At 40.6% G+C, this 16,612-nt stretch overlaps 1 protein-coding gene across 2 annotated transcripts; it reads right to left on the bottom strand.

Moving 5' to 3' along the window:
- Window positions 1-466: 466 nt before the first annotated feature.
- Window positions 467-12,066, bottom strand: RBM17 (RNA binding motif protein 17). 2 transcript variants are annotated; one of them, XM_021530928.3, is made up of 12 exons: window positions 11,997-12,066; window positions 10,712-10,852; window positions 9,498-9,614; window positions 7,891-8,057; window positions 5,904-5,998; window positions 5,319-5,375; window positions 3,542-3,683; window positions 2,430-2,581; window positions 1,713-1,786; window positions 1,280-1,378; window positions 893-965; window positions 467-747 (listed from the first exon to the last, which is right to left on the bottom strand). In XM_021530928.3, exons 2-12 carry the CDS (start codon window positions 10,832-10,834, stop codon window positions 644-646), a joined length of 1,203 nt encoding a protein of 400 aa, XP_021386603.1. In that variant the 5' UTR covers window positions 10,835-10,852; window positions 11,997-12,066; the 3' UTR covers window positions 467-643. The 2 variants fall into 2 exon arrangements, with proteins under 2 accessions (XP_021386603.1, XP_021386601.1); XM_021530926.3 differs by having other exon boundaries at window positions 5,904-6,001.
- Between the last annotated feature and the right edge of the window lie 4,546 nt (window positions 12,067-16,612).

The following is a 16,612-nucleotide window of genomic DNA, read 5'->3' on the forward strand; positions in this document are numbered from 1 at the left end:
CTGCTAACAGTCCATTAAATTCCCTCCTCTTTCCATTTCCCTGGATTAGACATAAATTTTCATTTGCTTTGTGAAGACAGGCTCAATCCTTGTTATTTTAGTTTCCATTCTGGCACAGAAGCTTTGTCCTGGAATCAGGAGAACAAACCAGCTAAAACTGTCCAATGATCCAAATCACTGGTGCAGAGATGAGGACTCAGGAGAGCAAGGCTCTAACTCTAGGAGAGACCATCAGGCAAGAGAAGATCATAGCACACAGTCCTTGTCCAAAGCTTCACACTTATTGTGGATCCAGCACAGGGACTCCATGATGAAGCACCAGAACAAAGAAAGCAGGAATACAGACAAAGCATCTCCTCAGTAGTGGGTTTTCAACAGAGCAAGGTCATCTGAAAGCTCAAAAAAAACCAGGATCCCCAGAGCAGAAAGCAGAAATGTGCAATTCAAAACCACACAGACGTGAATCTTACTTTCAAAGGGCTTTATATTACAAAAAAACATAAGTCACAACGAATGTGTAAAATCCATTCAATGAGGCTTGTTTCCAGTCTGCTAGGAAAGCTACTTTTCTCTTCTTTATTCCCAGCCTACTGCTGAAAACGTGATTGCCAAAACAATGACACCTCGAGCTAGATTTTTAAAATCAAACTTGTTCCGCCAGATCCAGCACTCTGAACTTGTCCAGGTTGTAGAAACAAGCCTTCACCACTCTGCCTCCAAAATATCTTCCATTTAGATCCACAACAGCTGGAATTGAAACAAAGAGCAGATCAGCAAGCAGCAATTCAATAAAATAAACATCTCTTTAACTAAACAGCCTGACCAGTGAGACTGTTTAATCTCTCTGAAGAAGTTAACTCTGAGATTCATAGGACACAATTTAGGATCCTACCTTTGATGGCAGATTCAACCCGTTCAAACTCTAAAAATATTCTTACAGCTTCATCATCAGGGGCACCAGGGATCTGAAACAACAAAAACCCCAAGCCACAAGTAATTAAAATAGTAGTGTGAACATTGTTTTCAATTACTGTTCTTCAAAAAGGCAGCGAAAGAATGAAATAAAAAGGTTCCAAAACCACAATACTCAAGTGATTTTTGCACAGTTGCTATTGTTAGAAGCTTGTATGTTACAGATACAGAAAATCCGGAATTCCAACACACTAAAGGACCCTGAGAGATCTTCAGTGTGTGCCCCTCTTAGGCAGTAACACTCCAGTTGTGAGGGATAAGTGCCCAGTTTCAGAGCAGCCAAAAAGAGAGACAGATTATCTCTTACCTCGAAGATGACACATTTCCCAACCTTGCCATATTTCTCACATTCCTCCTTAGTTTCAACTTCAAGGTCTTCATCCACCTCCCCAGCACCAACCATGTTCTGAAAGTCAAAGAACAAACCCAACTCACAGGATGGAGTCTGTGCAGGTGATTGTGTGGACAAATCACAGATGCTCTGTGAACTGTGACCACAAATACTTTAAAAGCTTAAGAGTTACAGGAGGAAACAGTTCCTTGTCTTTAAGACAAGGGAACTGCACAATTCAAAGCAGTGTTGATTTAAAGTCACAGCTTGTACCCCAGGAAGTCACACAATTTCTCCAAAACACCTCGTGGGTGCAGGCCAGAACCATTGGAACTGTGCAGAGTTTTGTATCAGGAGCTGAGGTTTAAACATTTCAGCACCAAGACACATTCCCTTAATCCCAACTCACCCTCAGTAAGACCACTTTAGTTGGGCATTTCAGGATCTCAGTTAAGGGGTTGGAATCCGCCTTCTTGCCCGTTTCTGTTTGAAGACAGAACAGTGAATCATGGTATAATTTAAGAATAAAGCTCAATTAGGGACTTCTATCAGAATCTTATTGATCAAACAATGGAATAAAAGCCACAAAATGGGAGTTTCATATTGGTGAGGAACAGTTATTCACAACTTGTAGCTACTTGGAATGATAGTAAGCAGAAAAATCAATTCCAGAGGTCTGAATTAAGCAGTAACACTGATAAGGTGCTACTTCTTAGAGGGAAATAATTCCTAAATTCAGAATTGTATTAAAGAACTACAAGACTAAAAATATTCTGACTTCGACCACTTGTGTTCAGAGCTTGGATGTTATCTCAAGATCAGACAAGAGCAGGAAAATGGGAGCAACATCAACAGGATGTGACAGGAAAAAGCCATCAGGGCAGAGCAGGATCAGCCCTGGAAGTGAAGATGCTTCCCCAACATTAAAGGAGGACAACTGATGGAGGAAGGGGAGGATGAGCTAAAAAAATAATGCAAACAGGATCACTTTGCAAAAAGATAAAAAAATAAAAATTTCCACAAGAACAAATATGAGTTTACAACTCCAATGTTTTCATCAAGGACAGATTGTAAACAAAAACCCAGCAGCTTCATTTCTCACACACTTGGTTCAGGACACAATTACCTTTCTCTGTAGATTCACCAACAATGATCTTGCCACCCCTCTTGCTTGTTTTCTCTACTGACAGTGCTGTGCTGAGCCCCTGTTCATGTTTGCCCAGCCCCTGGCCCTCTCTGAAACCATACTTCTGCATGATTTTGTGAGCTACTGTCCCCCTGCAACAAGAAAAAAAAAAAAAAATCAGTTGATAAGGGTTTCTTTCATAAAACATTAACACTGCATTTCTCCCGAGTGCTCAAATATCCTACCTCCTAAAACTTCCTTACACAGGGACAGAAAGTACAGGAGCCTCTACAAGTTCTACAAGTTGCATGATTTTTTCTAAGCAAAAGGCTAAAAAATTTGGCTGTGTAATGCTGGAAGATTAAAACACTAAGACACAGAAGAAATAGCCAATTGTGTGGTCAAAGTAAGGCAAGTTAGGCCAGATTTTCAGGCCTTCCTTCAGTCAAGTCAGGGTTCCATGGTACTACTAATTAAAGGTGGTAACAATGCACAAGCTGGTGCAACAGCACCAAGTTTGGTTAACTTTTTCTGGACAACTAAAAAAAAACAAATCCAAAAATGAGGTCTCTAAGCTGTTTTTAGCTATAGATTCACCTTCATTTGTTGCCATGGCAATTACACAACATCACAGGAAAGGAAATATACAACATACAAGGCAGGAAAGTAAATGGGCAGATTTTCAGCCATAGCTACCTTCATGCAAAATAAACTCTGAATTTTTCAACAAAGCGGAGCTGAAATGATTTGAAATATCAATTTGCTGGTAAGTAGCAAATTTAAGACAAAACTGATATAGAAATCAAGAAGAACTAACATGCCACCTGTGTTTTCAAGTACACTCCATTGTTACAGGCCATAAACACTTTATGCTGGAGTGGGGCTTAAAGCACAGCCTTGCATGCAAGCACCTCAGATGTGTTTCCCTCAATCCTGTCAATCCACGTTTTTTCTCCTGTATCCTGCCAGTTTGGACTCTCTGAACTCAGACTAACCACATACATGCAAGGGGTTGTGCTTTTCTCCTCTGACAAACTATTTCAAGCCTTTGGTTTCCACCACCTTCCAATGCCTTTTCCCACAAAATGTGCAGGAGTCACTCATTGATTTACCCCATGTTGGCCAGGAAGGAGTTGCTGGGTCCTGTGGGGGAACGAGGTCTCTCTGGCTCATCATACACTGGGGGAGGAATTGCTGCTTTGGAAGAAGGTGCCCGAGGTCTTGACTCCTCCTCATATGGGAATGATGCTACAGCTGGAGAAAACAGACATTTGGGTTTTTTTTTTCAATAAAGTCCTAATAAATTATGAAAAGGTCTTCCACATAAATCCAAATCACAAGAATGTTTCCTTTGCACAAGCTGTTTTGACATCCTCTCACCTCTCTCTCAGAAACAACATCTGATTTATTCTGGGTTTTCCTCATTGGATGTAGATTTCCACAGCTCTATAATGCATTTATTAACCTCTTATTAAATGGAGAAAAAGAACATTAAGAGACCACCTGCACTACAAAGAGTTTATCCAGAGGACAAACTCCCATTCATCAGGAATAGAATTATGACAAAAATGCATCAATGCACACAACTCAAGGCCCAAGGACTGTAATAAAAATACACTGCACATTTGCAGAGAAGAGAAACCGGTCTATTAAAAAGAATGAATGCAACTCTTCTCACTGGGAATTTCAGAATTGCAGCTATTCTTGGGGATGGGGATGGATATCTCAATCATACTGGTTAGATTATTAAATTACCTTCCACTGACAAGTCAAATAGCAAAATGAAAATAAAAAAATCCTACTAGAACACTAGAAAAAAAATCACTTTTAAATGGACTTATGGACTTTTATCAGACTGACCTAATTTTAGAATATTTTCTTGTATGCGAACTCTTGTATCTTATCAAATAAAAGATCAGACACTAAATTTGAGGATATAATACGAGGAATAATTCCTATTTAGACAGCAGATTGACTGGACTATGAGACTTTTGCTACACCAATCTTTGTTTTGCTTTCTTCCAGTCTAGATTTGAGCAGCAAGTAAGGAGCCATTCAAAGGTTTCTTTGTGGGACCATGTCACATTTTAAAAGCTCTCCCCTTAATGATATTTGTACTATTTCCAGCCTATATTTACTTCTTGACACAGTTCAACTGCTCTTAATTATTTACTCAAAACAATGTCTTTCTGTTTTGAATGTTTACACGTATCAAATGCTCTCACTGTATCATTCACTTAGGTTTTGAGATTTTTTTAATATTTTAATCTTCTCATAAATACAATGACTCCCAAAAAAAGTTTGTATGCATAAGGTTTTTTCTTCTTATTTTTTAAAGTAGAAACATACTGGTAATTATTTAAAAAATTTACAACAGTTAGACATGGAAAAAAAAAAAAAGGGAATGATTTTGTTCCTGCAGCAGGATGATGCCATCTCGTGGACAACTGAGATGCTCACACCACCACTGCACACAAGTCTCTTCAGCTCAAACTGCATCCCGGAGAAATTTATAAAATTCTGTCTCTAGTGCGTAACTCCTTTAGAATAGATATTCACTAAGGAAACAGCAATGGAAAAATTCCCTCTCCACACTGTGGAGGTTTCTAGCCTACCCAGAAAAACCTGCCTGTGACATTTCTTCTTTCATATCAGAAGTTATAAGAGCCCAGTTTGCCAAGCCACTTGTCCAGCAATACATAAAGATTTCTTGAGAACAGAGATGTGAAGCAGGGCAGCACCACAGCCTCCCCCCACGAACAATGAACTTGTTCATGTCCTGCTGCTACAGAGAATCCAAGGGGAAAAGCAGGAGGACTTAACTAAATAGAAAGTTGAGTAGGAAATTAACACTGCTGAGTTTAGAGAAGAGGATTTTGGAGTACTCACGTTCTTTGTCCTTCTCCACGAGAGAAGTGGGTGGTGCAATGGCAGCTCCTCCCATACCTATGAGCAAAATGGAACACACAACACATTTGGAGGATGTCACAACAGACTTGAATTATTAACTGTAACTTTGTAGCTGAAAGAGAAAAAAAGACTAATTTTGTTTATGTAAAGACGTATTTCTGACCCACATCACCTGACAAGCTATAAGGGCACTGATGTAACAAATACAGGAATGAAAAGCTGCAATAGTGAAAACTCAGTGGTTCTCACAGACTGATTTTATGTCATGCCTCATCCCTTCCCTGGAACCTACACCATGCTGAAACTTACAATAGGTATCTACAAACTAATGTTAAAAAGAGGTATTTCCACAAGTAATTTGGCTGCTATCTGTCTCCATGGAAAAATACCAGTCTTGTGCATTATATTATGTTGTAATAAAATGCCAGATTTATTCTAAAGGCTCAGAATTAACAGTGTACTCTTGTGAGGACAGAGAAATACAGAATCCAAGAAATAGGACTGTGAATTCCCCTCCCTCTTTTTCTCCTCTTTCCACACTAAAACCATAAGCAGTTCCCTTACTTCTTTTCCGTCTCTCCCTTTCATAATCTTCATCTTCATCAGAATCTGGATCTGGTCGTCTTGAAAACCCACTGGCTTCATGCCTGTCTTTACGCCTTCTAGGAGACACAGCAAGTTAGGATAAGAAACCATGGAAGTTAACTCTTGGTTTTAATTTGTGATCTCACTTCTGCAGGGTGAATTATTCTGCTCCATCCAACGGGCACTTAACATGTTTCCCTTGAAAGTGCAAGTTAACACCATCAACCATTTCCTTCTTTGCTTTTACCATCATGGGGCATTTTTGGTTAAACAGAAGATGGATCTAAGCCAAGATCATTTTCCACTTGCAAGTCAGCCAAGAAGAATGCATGGAAAGGAGGAAGCACCTGAATAAATCCTGTCCAAACCAGTGACTGAATGACTAACGTGGAACAGGTGTTGGATGGAACAAAGAGCAAGGTAACAGACATTAATTAATCAATCACCCTGCTTTGGACAGAATCCCTTTTACATTTCCCATCACAGACTACACAGAGTAGTATCAGTTACTGAATAAAAATATCCTCATGCTTAAACATCAGATTGTTGAGACACTTGCTTGGCAATTAAATAAGATTCAAGAATAACTTCTAATGCAAAGTAATGAATGCTTCAAGATTTGTTTGTACTTCAGTTATTATCCAATGTGATCAGGAAATTACTCATTTTAATACAACAAAAAGGAAAAGCACTTTTCCTCAAAAGTTAAGTGTACCACTTGATGCATAAATCAAATCTCATTCCTAGCACAGCCACCAAAACCATGCTAAAGGATGACAAAAACAGCTCAGCTGTGGAACCACAAAGAATTTCTGAATCTCTGCCCTATGAAATCAAAACAAATGTCCAGCCTGAACTTCCAAAGTGCACATCTGATGAAGGCTTGGCTGAGATTGTTTCCCCAGCTTGAAACTGGAATTTATTATGCATTTCCACCTCTTTTCTCTAATGTTTATACATATAAAGACTCTTGGCCCACACACAAGTACAAACACAACCAAAGAGCAGACAATGCTGAAGCTGTGGGAATGACATCCCAAATTCCTGAAGTCTTGCATGCCAGTAGGGCAGAGCCTCAGGCATTCCTTCTCCATCAAAACAATAAAGCTATAACCAGAGAAGACAGAGAAGACCCAATAACTAGAAATATTAATTTCCACGATCTAAACAGGGCAGTAGAACTGTAATTCCAGGCTTCAGATGATTCATACTGTGATGAAGATAGTTTATTCACTTCACCTGAAATGAACAAATGTAATTTCTGCCTGACTGGAAGACATTTTACCATTTATAACAATCAGATATTGAATCTGCATTCAACTTCCTTAACATGATTACAGAGATTTCTTATTTCAGGGAAAGGGTATTAAAAATAAAGCAGTATTTTCTTTTGTCTAGAGACAATAGATTAATAAACACATAATTAACTTACTTAAGAATTAAATTACTGGATGCAGAGTATTAAAAAAGGAAATGCAATTATGCCTCTCATGGCTGTACTAGCTACATTTAAAACTGAATGCATCCATGGATCAGTTTGTAGTTTTTAGAAGCAGAGAGGATGATTCATCACTGAGTGTCGAAAAAGTTTTTCTGCAGTCAGGTGACAATGACATCAAATACTCTAAATCACCTGCAAGGTCAAAGTCTGATAACGATGCATGAATACCCAAATATTGGTGCTATTACTGAAACAAATTAAATTTAGAATAATTTTGACCTAATGATTTAATAACTTAAATAAGGGTTTTTCACCCAATGAAGCTACAAAATTGATAATTCTTGTTGGTTTTGCACTGTTTGGTGACTTTTACCAAGAGCATTTTAAAACACTGCACTTCTTTCTGCAAGCACACAGTATTTACAGACTCTAAGAACTTCCAAGAATATAGAGATAAAATTTAACAAACTGATACGTCTATTTAGATAAGGGTCAATATGTCAAGCCTTTAAACAAAAGCCTTACTTTTCTCTCTCTTCAATCTCCTTCTGCCTCTCCAGCTCCCGCTGCCGCTGCCGTTCCTCTCTCTGACGTTTCACCACCTTTTCGTAGTCATTTGGGAACATGGGATCATATTCATCTGCCAGGGGAATCAACACATCTCCTGCAGAAAAACCACTAGGGACAGGATCCTGGAAAAAAAGAGAAATTCTTTTTTTAGCTGAGAAAAACACCCAGTTGGAAAGCAAAAAATTTAACAGTTCTGATTCCTGACTTCTGTAATGTCAGCTTGTCAGAGTCCAGGACATCCCTCTGGCTGTCTCAAGACTCTGGCAGGAGCTCTGAGACCTTGGTATGAAGTCAAAAACACCTGTGGCTTCCATTTTTAGCCCATTGAAAAAATTGCCAGCATTGTATGAAGAATTACAAGCCACAATGGTCTGAGTAGTGCGATATTTGAATTAACATAGGGTGGAAAAGTAGAAATTTGGAGTTTTTAGAATATAATTCAGGGGGTCAAGATGGAGGAATTTGGCTGCACCCTATCCTTCTTCTCCTTCTGCTTGTCCTCCATGTCTTGTTGTGATGGTGGCAATCTTCTATTGGTTCAAGGTAGAGATTCACAGTCTAACATAGGTGGTAGCTATTGGTAAAGAAATTGTAAACATACAACATGTAGTTTTGAGGATATAATGTGGGAGCTGCCCGAGGCTCGCAGCAGTTTGCCATGGCTTCCTTTCTGGACAGACCTCAGTAGGTCAGAGAAAGAATGTTTAGATAAGAAATAAACAACCTTGAAAACACAACTGGACACATTCCAGGCTCCTTCTTTGGCTGCATGGGCTGGGAAAAGGACTTTCACACTGCTGGGGTCCCGACAAGCTGACCCTGACATCAGGTAATATCCTAATCCCATTGGTGCTAGAAGAAATCTTGGCTTTATTTAAATCTAACATTTCATCCAGTCTCTCATTACATCAAATTTTTCCCATGAAGAAGGAACACTCCTTCGCCTTGTAAAAAAGCAGCAGCAAATCAGCATGGACAGGAATTTTTCAAACCCCACTAATGCATTATTAGAAGCTTTATGGCATCTTGCTGCTGTAACCATCTGCCAGGGTCCTCCCACACAATCTTATCAGGCTTTTTATCAGCTGCTATTAATATAATACCAACAGAGGCACACAGCACACAGACTGTTCTCCTCTAATCTAAAAGAACCATTCAGAACTTTTCCTCTGAAAAAGCTGCAGAGAGTTTATCTTGATTTCTTACCATGAGAAATCAATTTAAAAGGTTAGAGGCTTTAGTTGTTTTATTTTTCAGTTGATTGTTATACACTTCCAGTTCCAACACTGGTGCCAACACAATTATAGTCATTATTTAGCTGCCCAAATTGCTGTCTTGCCAAATAATTTGAAGATGTCCAGGATTTTAAGAACACTGTTTTGTAACTGCACATTAACTATGGTGATTCCATGCTGTAGCACATGTAAGTCTGAATGATGTTGAAATGTTAATTAAAGAACTCTCAGCAGAGGAAGATATTCTCAGAAAATAATCAGTTTTTTGACCACTAGGAAGCATTCAACTTCCAAAACATTTGGAAATTTTAGCTGTCCTGGTCTTACCTTTAGCCCAGCTGCTACATGAGGGGGTGTGTCCACAATCTGTCTCTCATCAGAGGAGCTGCCTCGTTTCAGGTCAATCACTGGAGCAAGAACTGTGGTTTGTTTTGTCCTCTGACTCTGCAAAAATCAACAAAACACACAATGTCTAAAAAAGATAAAGCAGTTTTCTAAAAATTGGCTTACTTGATAGACTTTGCTGTGGCAGGTGGATGGTCCTAAGTTTTCACTGGGACCAGAAACACACATGGAAAATTCATCCAATCACTTCAGGTGAGTTTGAACTGAGTTAGTTTCTAAGAAACTCAGATTTATTCCAAAGATCTACTGTTCTTCCCATCTATCATCAGATAAAATATTTTAAACTCTTCTGAACTGAGTTTTCTAATCCTATCTTATTCTTCTGTTAGGCTATGGATACACTGCACATCGGGTACATGGAAAAAGAATATAACTAATACAGCAGTCAGTAAATTTCTTCCATGAAGTTTGTTCCCATTATCAACTAAATCCTGCTTCCAATTTCTGCAGCATAAATAACGAGTAATTACAGTGAAAAAAATGCTGTGGCTACTCAAGTATCTGGCATCAGTGCTACTGCTTCTTCCTTTAATTAAGTAACCTCACTACAGAACCTACAGTGCCTCAAAGAGCACCTGTGTCCTGCCTGAATCAAAATATCAACACTGCTGAAAGAATAAGGGTGAAATGAAAAGAAGAAGCAATAAAAAGAGAAAATGGCTCTGTCACAGTCTAACAAAAATCAGCTTGCACTCCTCCTTTTCACCTACTCTGGAAATACTTGGTGTAAAATTTCTAATACATAATGATTTGCAGGTTAGCACCAAGATGCTTTTCAATAACAACCATAAAATGATGTAAACATGTAAATAATCACAGTGTGACCCCTACTTACATTAAAAAAATTTTTATAAAGCTGAATCTCATTATCTTTAAAGCTAAACTTGAAGATCAGCTTTTGGCTCTGCTGTTAAAAGTTCAGAGGTTTGCAGCACATACATCAGTGCTTCCTTCAGTTTTAATTTTGCAACACCCCCTCTAAGAGACATCAAGAAATACACGTTTTTCCTTTTTCCCCTTCAGCTTTGTCAGGCTCTCTGCTACAAACTCACAGACAAATGTCAGCAAATTCTGAGGTCACAAACACAATGCACTGAACACGAAAAACAGAAAGAAAAATCACAAAGGGACTATACCTTTGCTTGTGTGAGAGCTGCTTTCTTCACCTGCAACTGCGACTGCAGCAGTTTGAAATTCTTGGACCAGCCTTCTGTTTTAGAATCGCTGGTCTCAACCCCCAAGTCATCGTAAAGTGACATTTTCTCTTCAATTTAAAACTGAAAGACAAAATAAAAGAAAAAAAAAACTCTAGATGACACTACAAGCCAAATTCCAGGTTATTTGCTAACAGTTTCATACATGGGTACACCACCTTTTATTTCACTTTTCCTAAAGCCAGAGAAAATGCACTTCTTTCTGGTGAGTAGTAAATACACATAACTAGAGCAATGCTGTACAAAAGTAACAATTTGAAAAGTGATGAAAACTGTTCAAGAATTAATTCAATCCTGCAGTGGAATATGAACAATTAGGGCTCAACAGCAAGAAGTTTACTGCAAAAAGAAAAAGGAGGTTTTGAAGACTATTAAACATCTGGCCTCGGGATGAAACACAGCAGGGGTTATAAAGGCACAGATGCACAGGATGAGGACAGGGTGTTGTAGCAATTTCCACCTGCCACAGAGCAGTGGGATTTTGGCAGCTGGGGAGTGAGGAGACAGCATGATTCTGGGGAATCACAGAATCAGTCAATGTGGAAAAAAAAATCTCTGAAATCATCCAACCTGTGACTGAAGATCAGCTTGTCACCCAGACCAGAGCACTCAGTGCCGCATCTATTTTTCCCTTGGACACCTCCAGGGATGGGGACTTCAGCACCTCCCTGGGCAGTTTATTCCAACACTTAAGTACCTTTTCTGACAAGAAATTCTTCCTAATATCCAGCCTGAACCCCGCCTGGCGCAGCTTGATGCCATTTCCTATTGTCCTGCCGCTTGTTACGTGCGAGCAAAGCCCGACCCCCACCCGGCTGTCCCCCCTATCAGGGAGTTGTGGAGAGCGAGAAATTCCCCCCTGAGCCTCCTTTTCTCCAGGCTGAGCCCCCCCAGCCATTCCTGCTCAGACCCTGGACAGCTGGCTGGACGCAGGGCTGGCGCTGTCACCGCGGGGAAGGGACGAGGCAGCGAGTCACAGGAGCTGTCCCCACAGTAAAAGGAAAGGTGGGCAGCGATCTGGGAACAGCGGGGGCGAAGCAGGCCCTGACACCCCCCCCCCACACACACACACTCCGCACAGGCCGGGAGCCCCCTGGGAAGCCGCTGAGCGTGGCACACCCGCCCTACCCTGCCTTCCCCTGCCTGCCCACACCCAGCAGGGCTCAGAGCCGCCTCCCCACACGGCCGGGCCCGGAGCCGCCCTCACCCGTCCCGGCGCCGCCGCCGCCGCCGCCGCCATCAGCCGGCGCTGAGCCCGCCGGGAAGGGCCGCGCCTGCGCACTGCGCCCCGCGCCGCCGCCGCGCCGGCGCCCCCCGGCGGCGGGAGGAGGGAGCGGCAGCGCCCCTCGGCCGGCGGGACGGAAACGTGAGGGGATTTCGAGATTTTAGAGCAGCGAAGGTTTTAGTCAGAGGTGTGAAAAACTTGCCAATCACCTGGGTTTTAAAATGTTAAAAAGTTTAATGCTGATAAAATGGTTATAAAAATAATCATGCAATTAGAGTAATAAAGTTTAGAGTTAGGGCAATTACAAGGCAATAAAAAGCACTCGGACACTCTTGGACACTAAATCACAAAAAGCATCCCTTGTGAATAAAGGAATAACATTAAACCTATACACTTGTTGCATATTCATACATCCTTCATGGTTATGCATACATTCTATTTAAAACAAGAACTCTCTTGTATATCAACTGTTCCTTTAATCCGCATGGTGTCTTCAAATCTGTGCAAGGCCTGAATAAATTAGTTTCTTCTGATAAGAAGCCATAAATTCCTCTCCTTTGGAAGATTTAGGTGCTCCTTGAAGCGAGTATCTCATTCCTAAAAAACCTTCCCCCACGTACATAGTCTCTATTTTAACATTATGTTGGAACCTAAAACTATATTTTGCACACTACTGAAGAGAATTAATACAGCATAACTTCCTAACATTACACATATAATATTTATTGTAATATTTGAAAAAGCCAATCATAAATATGCGTTTTTCACAGAGATAAGCCTTACTAGAGTTAATTAAAATAAATGAGTAGGCCTTGATTAGGAGTTAGTAGTTAACTAATAATTGATTGTTTGTCAGCACAATGTTTAGTTAGCTGGGTTTATAATGAAGAATATAGAAACTGAAAATAGCTTTTAGGAACATAAGACTATTGTGGGGCTCCTCTGTTCTGAAACCAATTGAAGGCAAGGAATGCGAGTTCTACCAAGAGTTCATTTGTCATATTTGCATTGAAAAGATAGAAAGGTCAGAAGGAGGAAAAAACTTCATTTACTTCCTCATTTTGGGACCCCTCCCCATGGAAGGGACACCGACCCATTTCAAGGAACAAACCACGCATGCTTAACAGCTTTTGGAGTGATTAGCATATGAAAAGAGGAATAGGATATACCAAAATGATGAATATGGATTTTTATTTTGGGTATTCAATACTTGTATGGATAAAAAGACTCTGTAATCACTTGGAAGCTGCGGTGTGGATTTGGGAGCTATCCCAGTGTAGAATAAACACACACTTTCTAACTTTAAGCTGTTTGAGAGTTTTTGTCCATCACAGCTGGATATTGGTACTAGATCAATATCCATATTTTTTTAATAAATCAGTGGGAGGGTGGCACGGCACATCCCAAGGGGCTGGATTTACCCCCAACACTGTTTGCTCTGGATGTTCTGTTACAATTTTCCATACCGTGTTTCTAACTCCTTAAGTAATCTGTGGTAGTTTATACAGTGAGTAACCAGTCTCCATGGCTGTTCAGTATTTCTAGTTACCTACCAAGGGCATCTGAGATTTTGGGCAGGAAAATGGAGACAATTACATGAAATTCTTCATGAAGACTCTGGCAGCACTGAGAAAGTTACGAGAACAGAGGACTTATTCTTCATCAATTTCAAACAATTCTGTCTGTTATTCCAGCATGTTTGCTGTCATTTTGCTGTGCCATCACTGTCACTGAGGTCACTGGGTAATTGCAAATATTGCAAAATATTTGGCTATTAGAAGGTCTTGCTGCATTATGTCATTTGGGCCTGAAGTGGACTTGTTTGGTCTGCCAAAACAATCTTTGTTTTCTAAAAACCTTAAAATTCTGCATCTGTCTGAACCTGGAATTTACCCAACCATACCAATTTCCCAGCCCAATATCCTGCACTAATTATTTAATATCTTCTCTTTGACAGAGGCAAAAAAGGATTTTCTTTTTTACTTACGCTGCACTGGTGTGTCTCCAGCTCATACCAAGCATGTGAAATAGATGAGCTGAGTTTTCTAAGAATTATGGCCACTTGCACCACATGATGAGCAAATGAACATGCAAGACTGTCTGCAAAGCCAAACGCCAGCCCTGAAGCAAATAGACCTGGCACCTCAACCTCAAAATATTACAAGCACTATCTCTGTATTAATCAGAAAGTCTTTATCTCCAGCATTGCTTCTGACTGTGCTACTGTGCAGTTTATTTCCCTGTGGTTAGCTGAAAAAATAAATAAAATAAAGCTACTACTTCCTCTCCTACTTATGCTGCTTTCTATTAACGCAGTACTTCTAAATACATTTACATATATGTCTATTTTCATCATGACAGTGAAAGTTCCTTAAATATAAAAAGAAATTGTCTTCACTTTATTTATAGAGGATCTCCCAAGCATCTTCCTGAGGTTTTTGCGTTAGCAATGCCTGCATTTTTTAAAGGAAGGATTGATATAATTCACACATCTGTAACCTTGTGGAAGAAAAATAAAATCAGCAAGGGACTACTTTTACAGCCTAAGAGTCCCACTGAGAAAAGAACCATGTATCCTATGTTAAAGGAAGGAATCAAATAATTAATTGCATCAAAAGGTACAGAAAAAAATCCCTGTGGATTGAGATGTCAGAGCAATATCACAGCATGACAGACACTGGGAGAAACTCAAAGGAGATTAGAGTCTGCAGAGGTGGAAAACACGAGAGCAACGGGAGATTTTGGTTCCTCCTCAGAACAAGTCATAACAGGGAGGGTAAAGGCTGAATTATCAGACCTGTAAATAACTACCTATTAAAGCCATAAATCAGATAACTCACAAGGAGAGAAGCAGCTCTTGGTTAAGCCTGGAAACTGCAGTAGGCATGGATCAAAACTGATCCATCACTGTGATAATAGCCACAGTGTATTTGTACACGCCCACTTAGAAGCAGAAGAGCCAAGAAAATCCTTCTCATTAAATTTGGGGAGATAAAGAAACCTCACCCTGCTGCCAAGGTCCCAGACAGACTGGAAATGGAGGAGAAATATGTGAGCTCATCCCCAGCATTGCAGATCTTGCAGGTGGGTTAATTGTGGCTGAAATCTCCTTTTCATCTGCAAAGGTGGGGGAGCACTGGCCAGCTCTCTGCCTCCTACAGACCCTCATAAATGTTGAAGCGTGATCTTCCAGCTACTTTATTTTCCCATTCGTATTTCAAACCTTTCTATGCTGGTGCTTTTCTTCTTGAATCTCACTTGTGATTGCTGAGTCACCAGTTCTACCTGCCTTTCTAATCTCATGTCGCTCTGTCTTTATGTTTTCTTGTAGCCCTTTTCTCCCAGCTTCACAATTTTCTCATTGTTTTGAGATGAGTTTGATGCAGCTGGGTCTCCTGAACTAGGAGAGGAGAGAGGAGAGGAGAGGAGAGGAGAGGAGAGGAGAGGAGAGGAGAGGAGAGGAGAGGAGAGGAGAGGAGAGGAGAGGAGAGGAGAGGAGAGGAGAGGAGAGGAGAGGAGAGGAGAGGAGAGGAGAGGAATTATAGGGAGATCCAAAAAGCTGTGAATAAACTGATTTTCCCACTGTGAGAAGAGCCACCAGCCTTGGTTGGAACTGCTCATTGTACCAACAGCCCACCTGGAAAAGGTGTACAGCCAAGGTGGTGAAATCTGCTGCAAATCCCAATTTTTTTCAGAGTAATCAGCCAAAAGCTGTAAGCAAGAAGTTGCAGAAGGATAGCGTGGCACTGGCTCAGTGATGAGATAGCAGATGGGGCCCACTGTTAATGAATGCAAAGCAATGCACACAAGACAAAATAGCACTAACAAAACACACACAGCAGCAGCTCTAAATCAGCTGCTTCCATTAAGGAAAGAGATGCTGCATTCATTGTGGACCATTTTCCTGAAATGCCTATTTAGTGAAGGAAGGAAGCAGGAAAGCAAACAGGCTGCTGGGAAGCATTAAAATCTTAAAAAAGGAGAACGTATCCTCATAAATCCAACACGCACATGAACGTTTGAGTGGCCACCTGCACTCCTGGGTATCTCATCCTCTCCAAGAAGCAGCAGTGCAGTAAAAAATAAAGAAATCAGATGTGCTGGGTGAAAACAGGCAGCTGAAGGGGACCTTGGAAGCATCAAGCACCCAAAATGGCCCAGAAAAGGTAAATAGGGAGTTCTCATTTTTCTCCCTGATGGTGATCTTTAAGAATGTGTAAAATAAAGCAGTGCTGGGATGGGGAAAAAGCAGCCATTAAATGTCTCATTTATGTCTCATTTCCCTAAAGCATTGATAGCAGTTTTTGGTGGATGTGGATGATTTGTTTTATGTTGCAGATCTCCTCTGAGGGTGAGGGGTGCTAATATGCCGAAATGGCATTAGAGGGCAGTGCATGGCAACCTAACTGGAGTTTTCTGGGGTGGCTGTGAGAAACCACCCTTCAGAACCTCTGAGGATGGGGACAACAGAGCAGCTCCCACTCACACAGGTGGGAAATGGTGGGGATCAGCACGTGGCACAAAAGCAAAACATGAGGGCTGATCAGAGCAATGTCAACCTGTTCAAAATCCCATTAATTGGTGGTTTCCAGCCAATG

This window comes from Lonchura striata, chromosome 5 (genome assembly GCF_046129695.1).
Source record: "Lonchura striata isolate bLonStr1 chromosome 5, bLonStr1.mat, whole genome shotgun sequence".
In the NCBI taxonomy this organism is placed as follows: Eukaryota; Metazoa; Chordata; class Aves; order Passeriformes; family Estrildidae; genus Lonchura; species Lonchura striata.

Coding starts and splice junctions, on each gene's coding strand:
- RBM17 (XM_021530926.3), bottom strand. CDS start 10,834: ATGTCACTTTACGATGACTTGGGGGTTGAGACCAGCGATTCTAAAACA. Junction 9,615..10,711: donor CAGCTCTCACACAAGCAAAG/GTATAGTCCCTT, acceptor TGATTTTTGCAG/AGTCAGAGGACAAAACAAAC. Junction 1,379..1,712: donor CTAAAGTGGTCTTACTGAGG/GTGAGTTGGGAT, acceptor TTTGACTTTCAG/AACATGGTTGGTGCTGGGGA.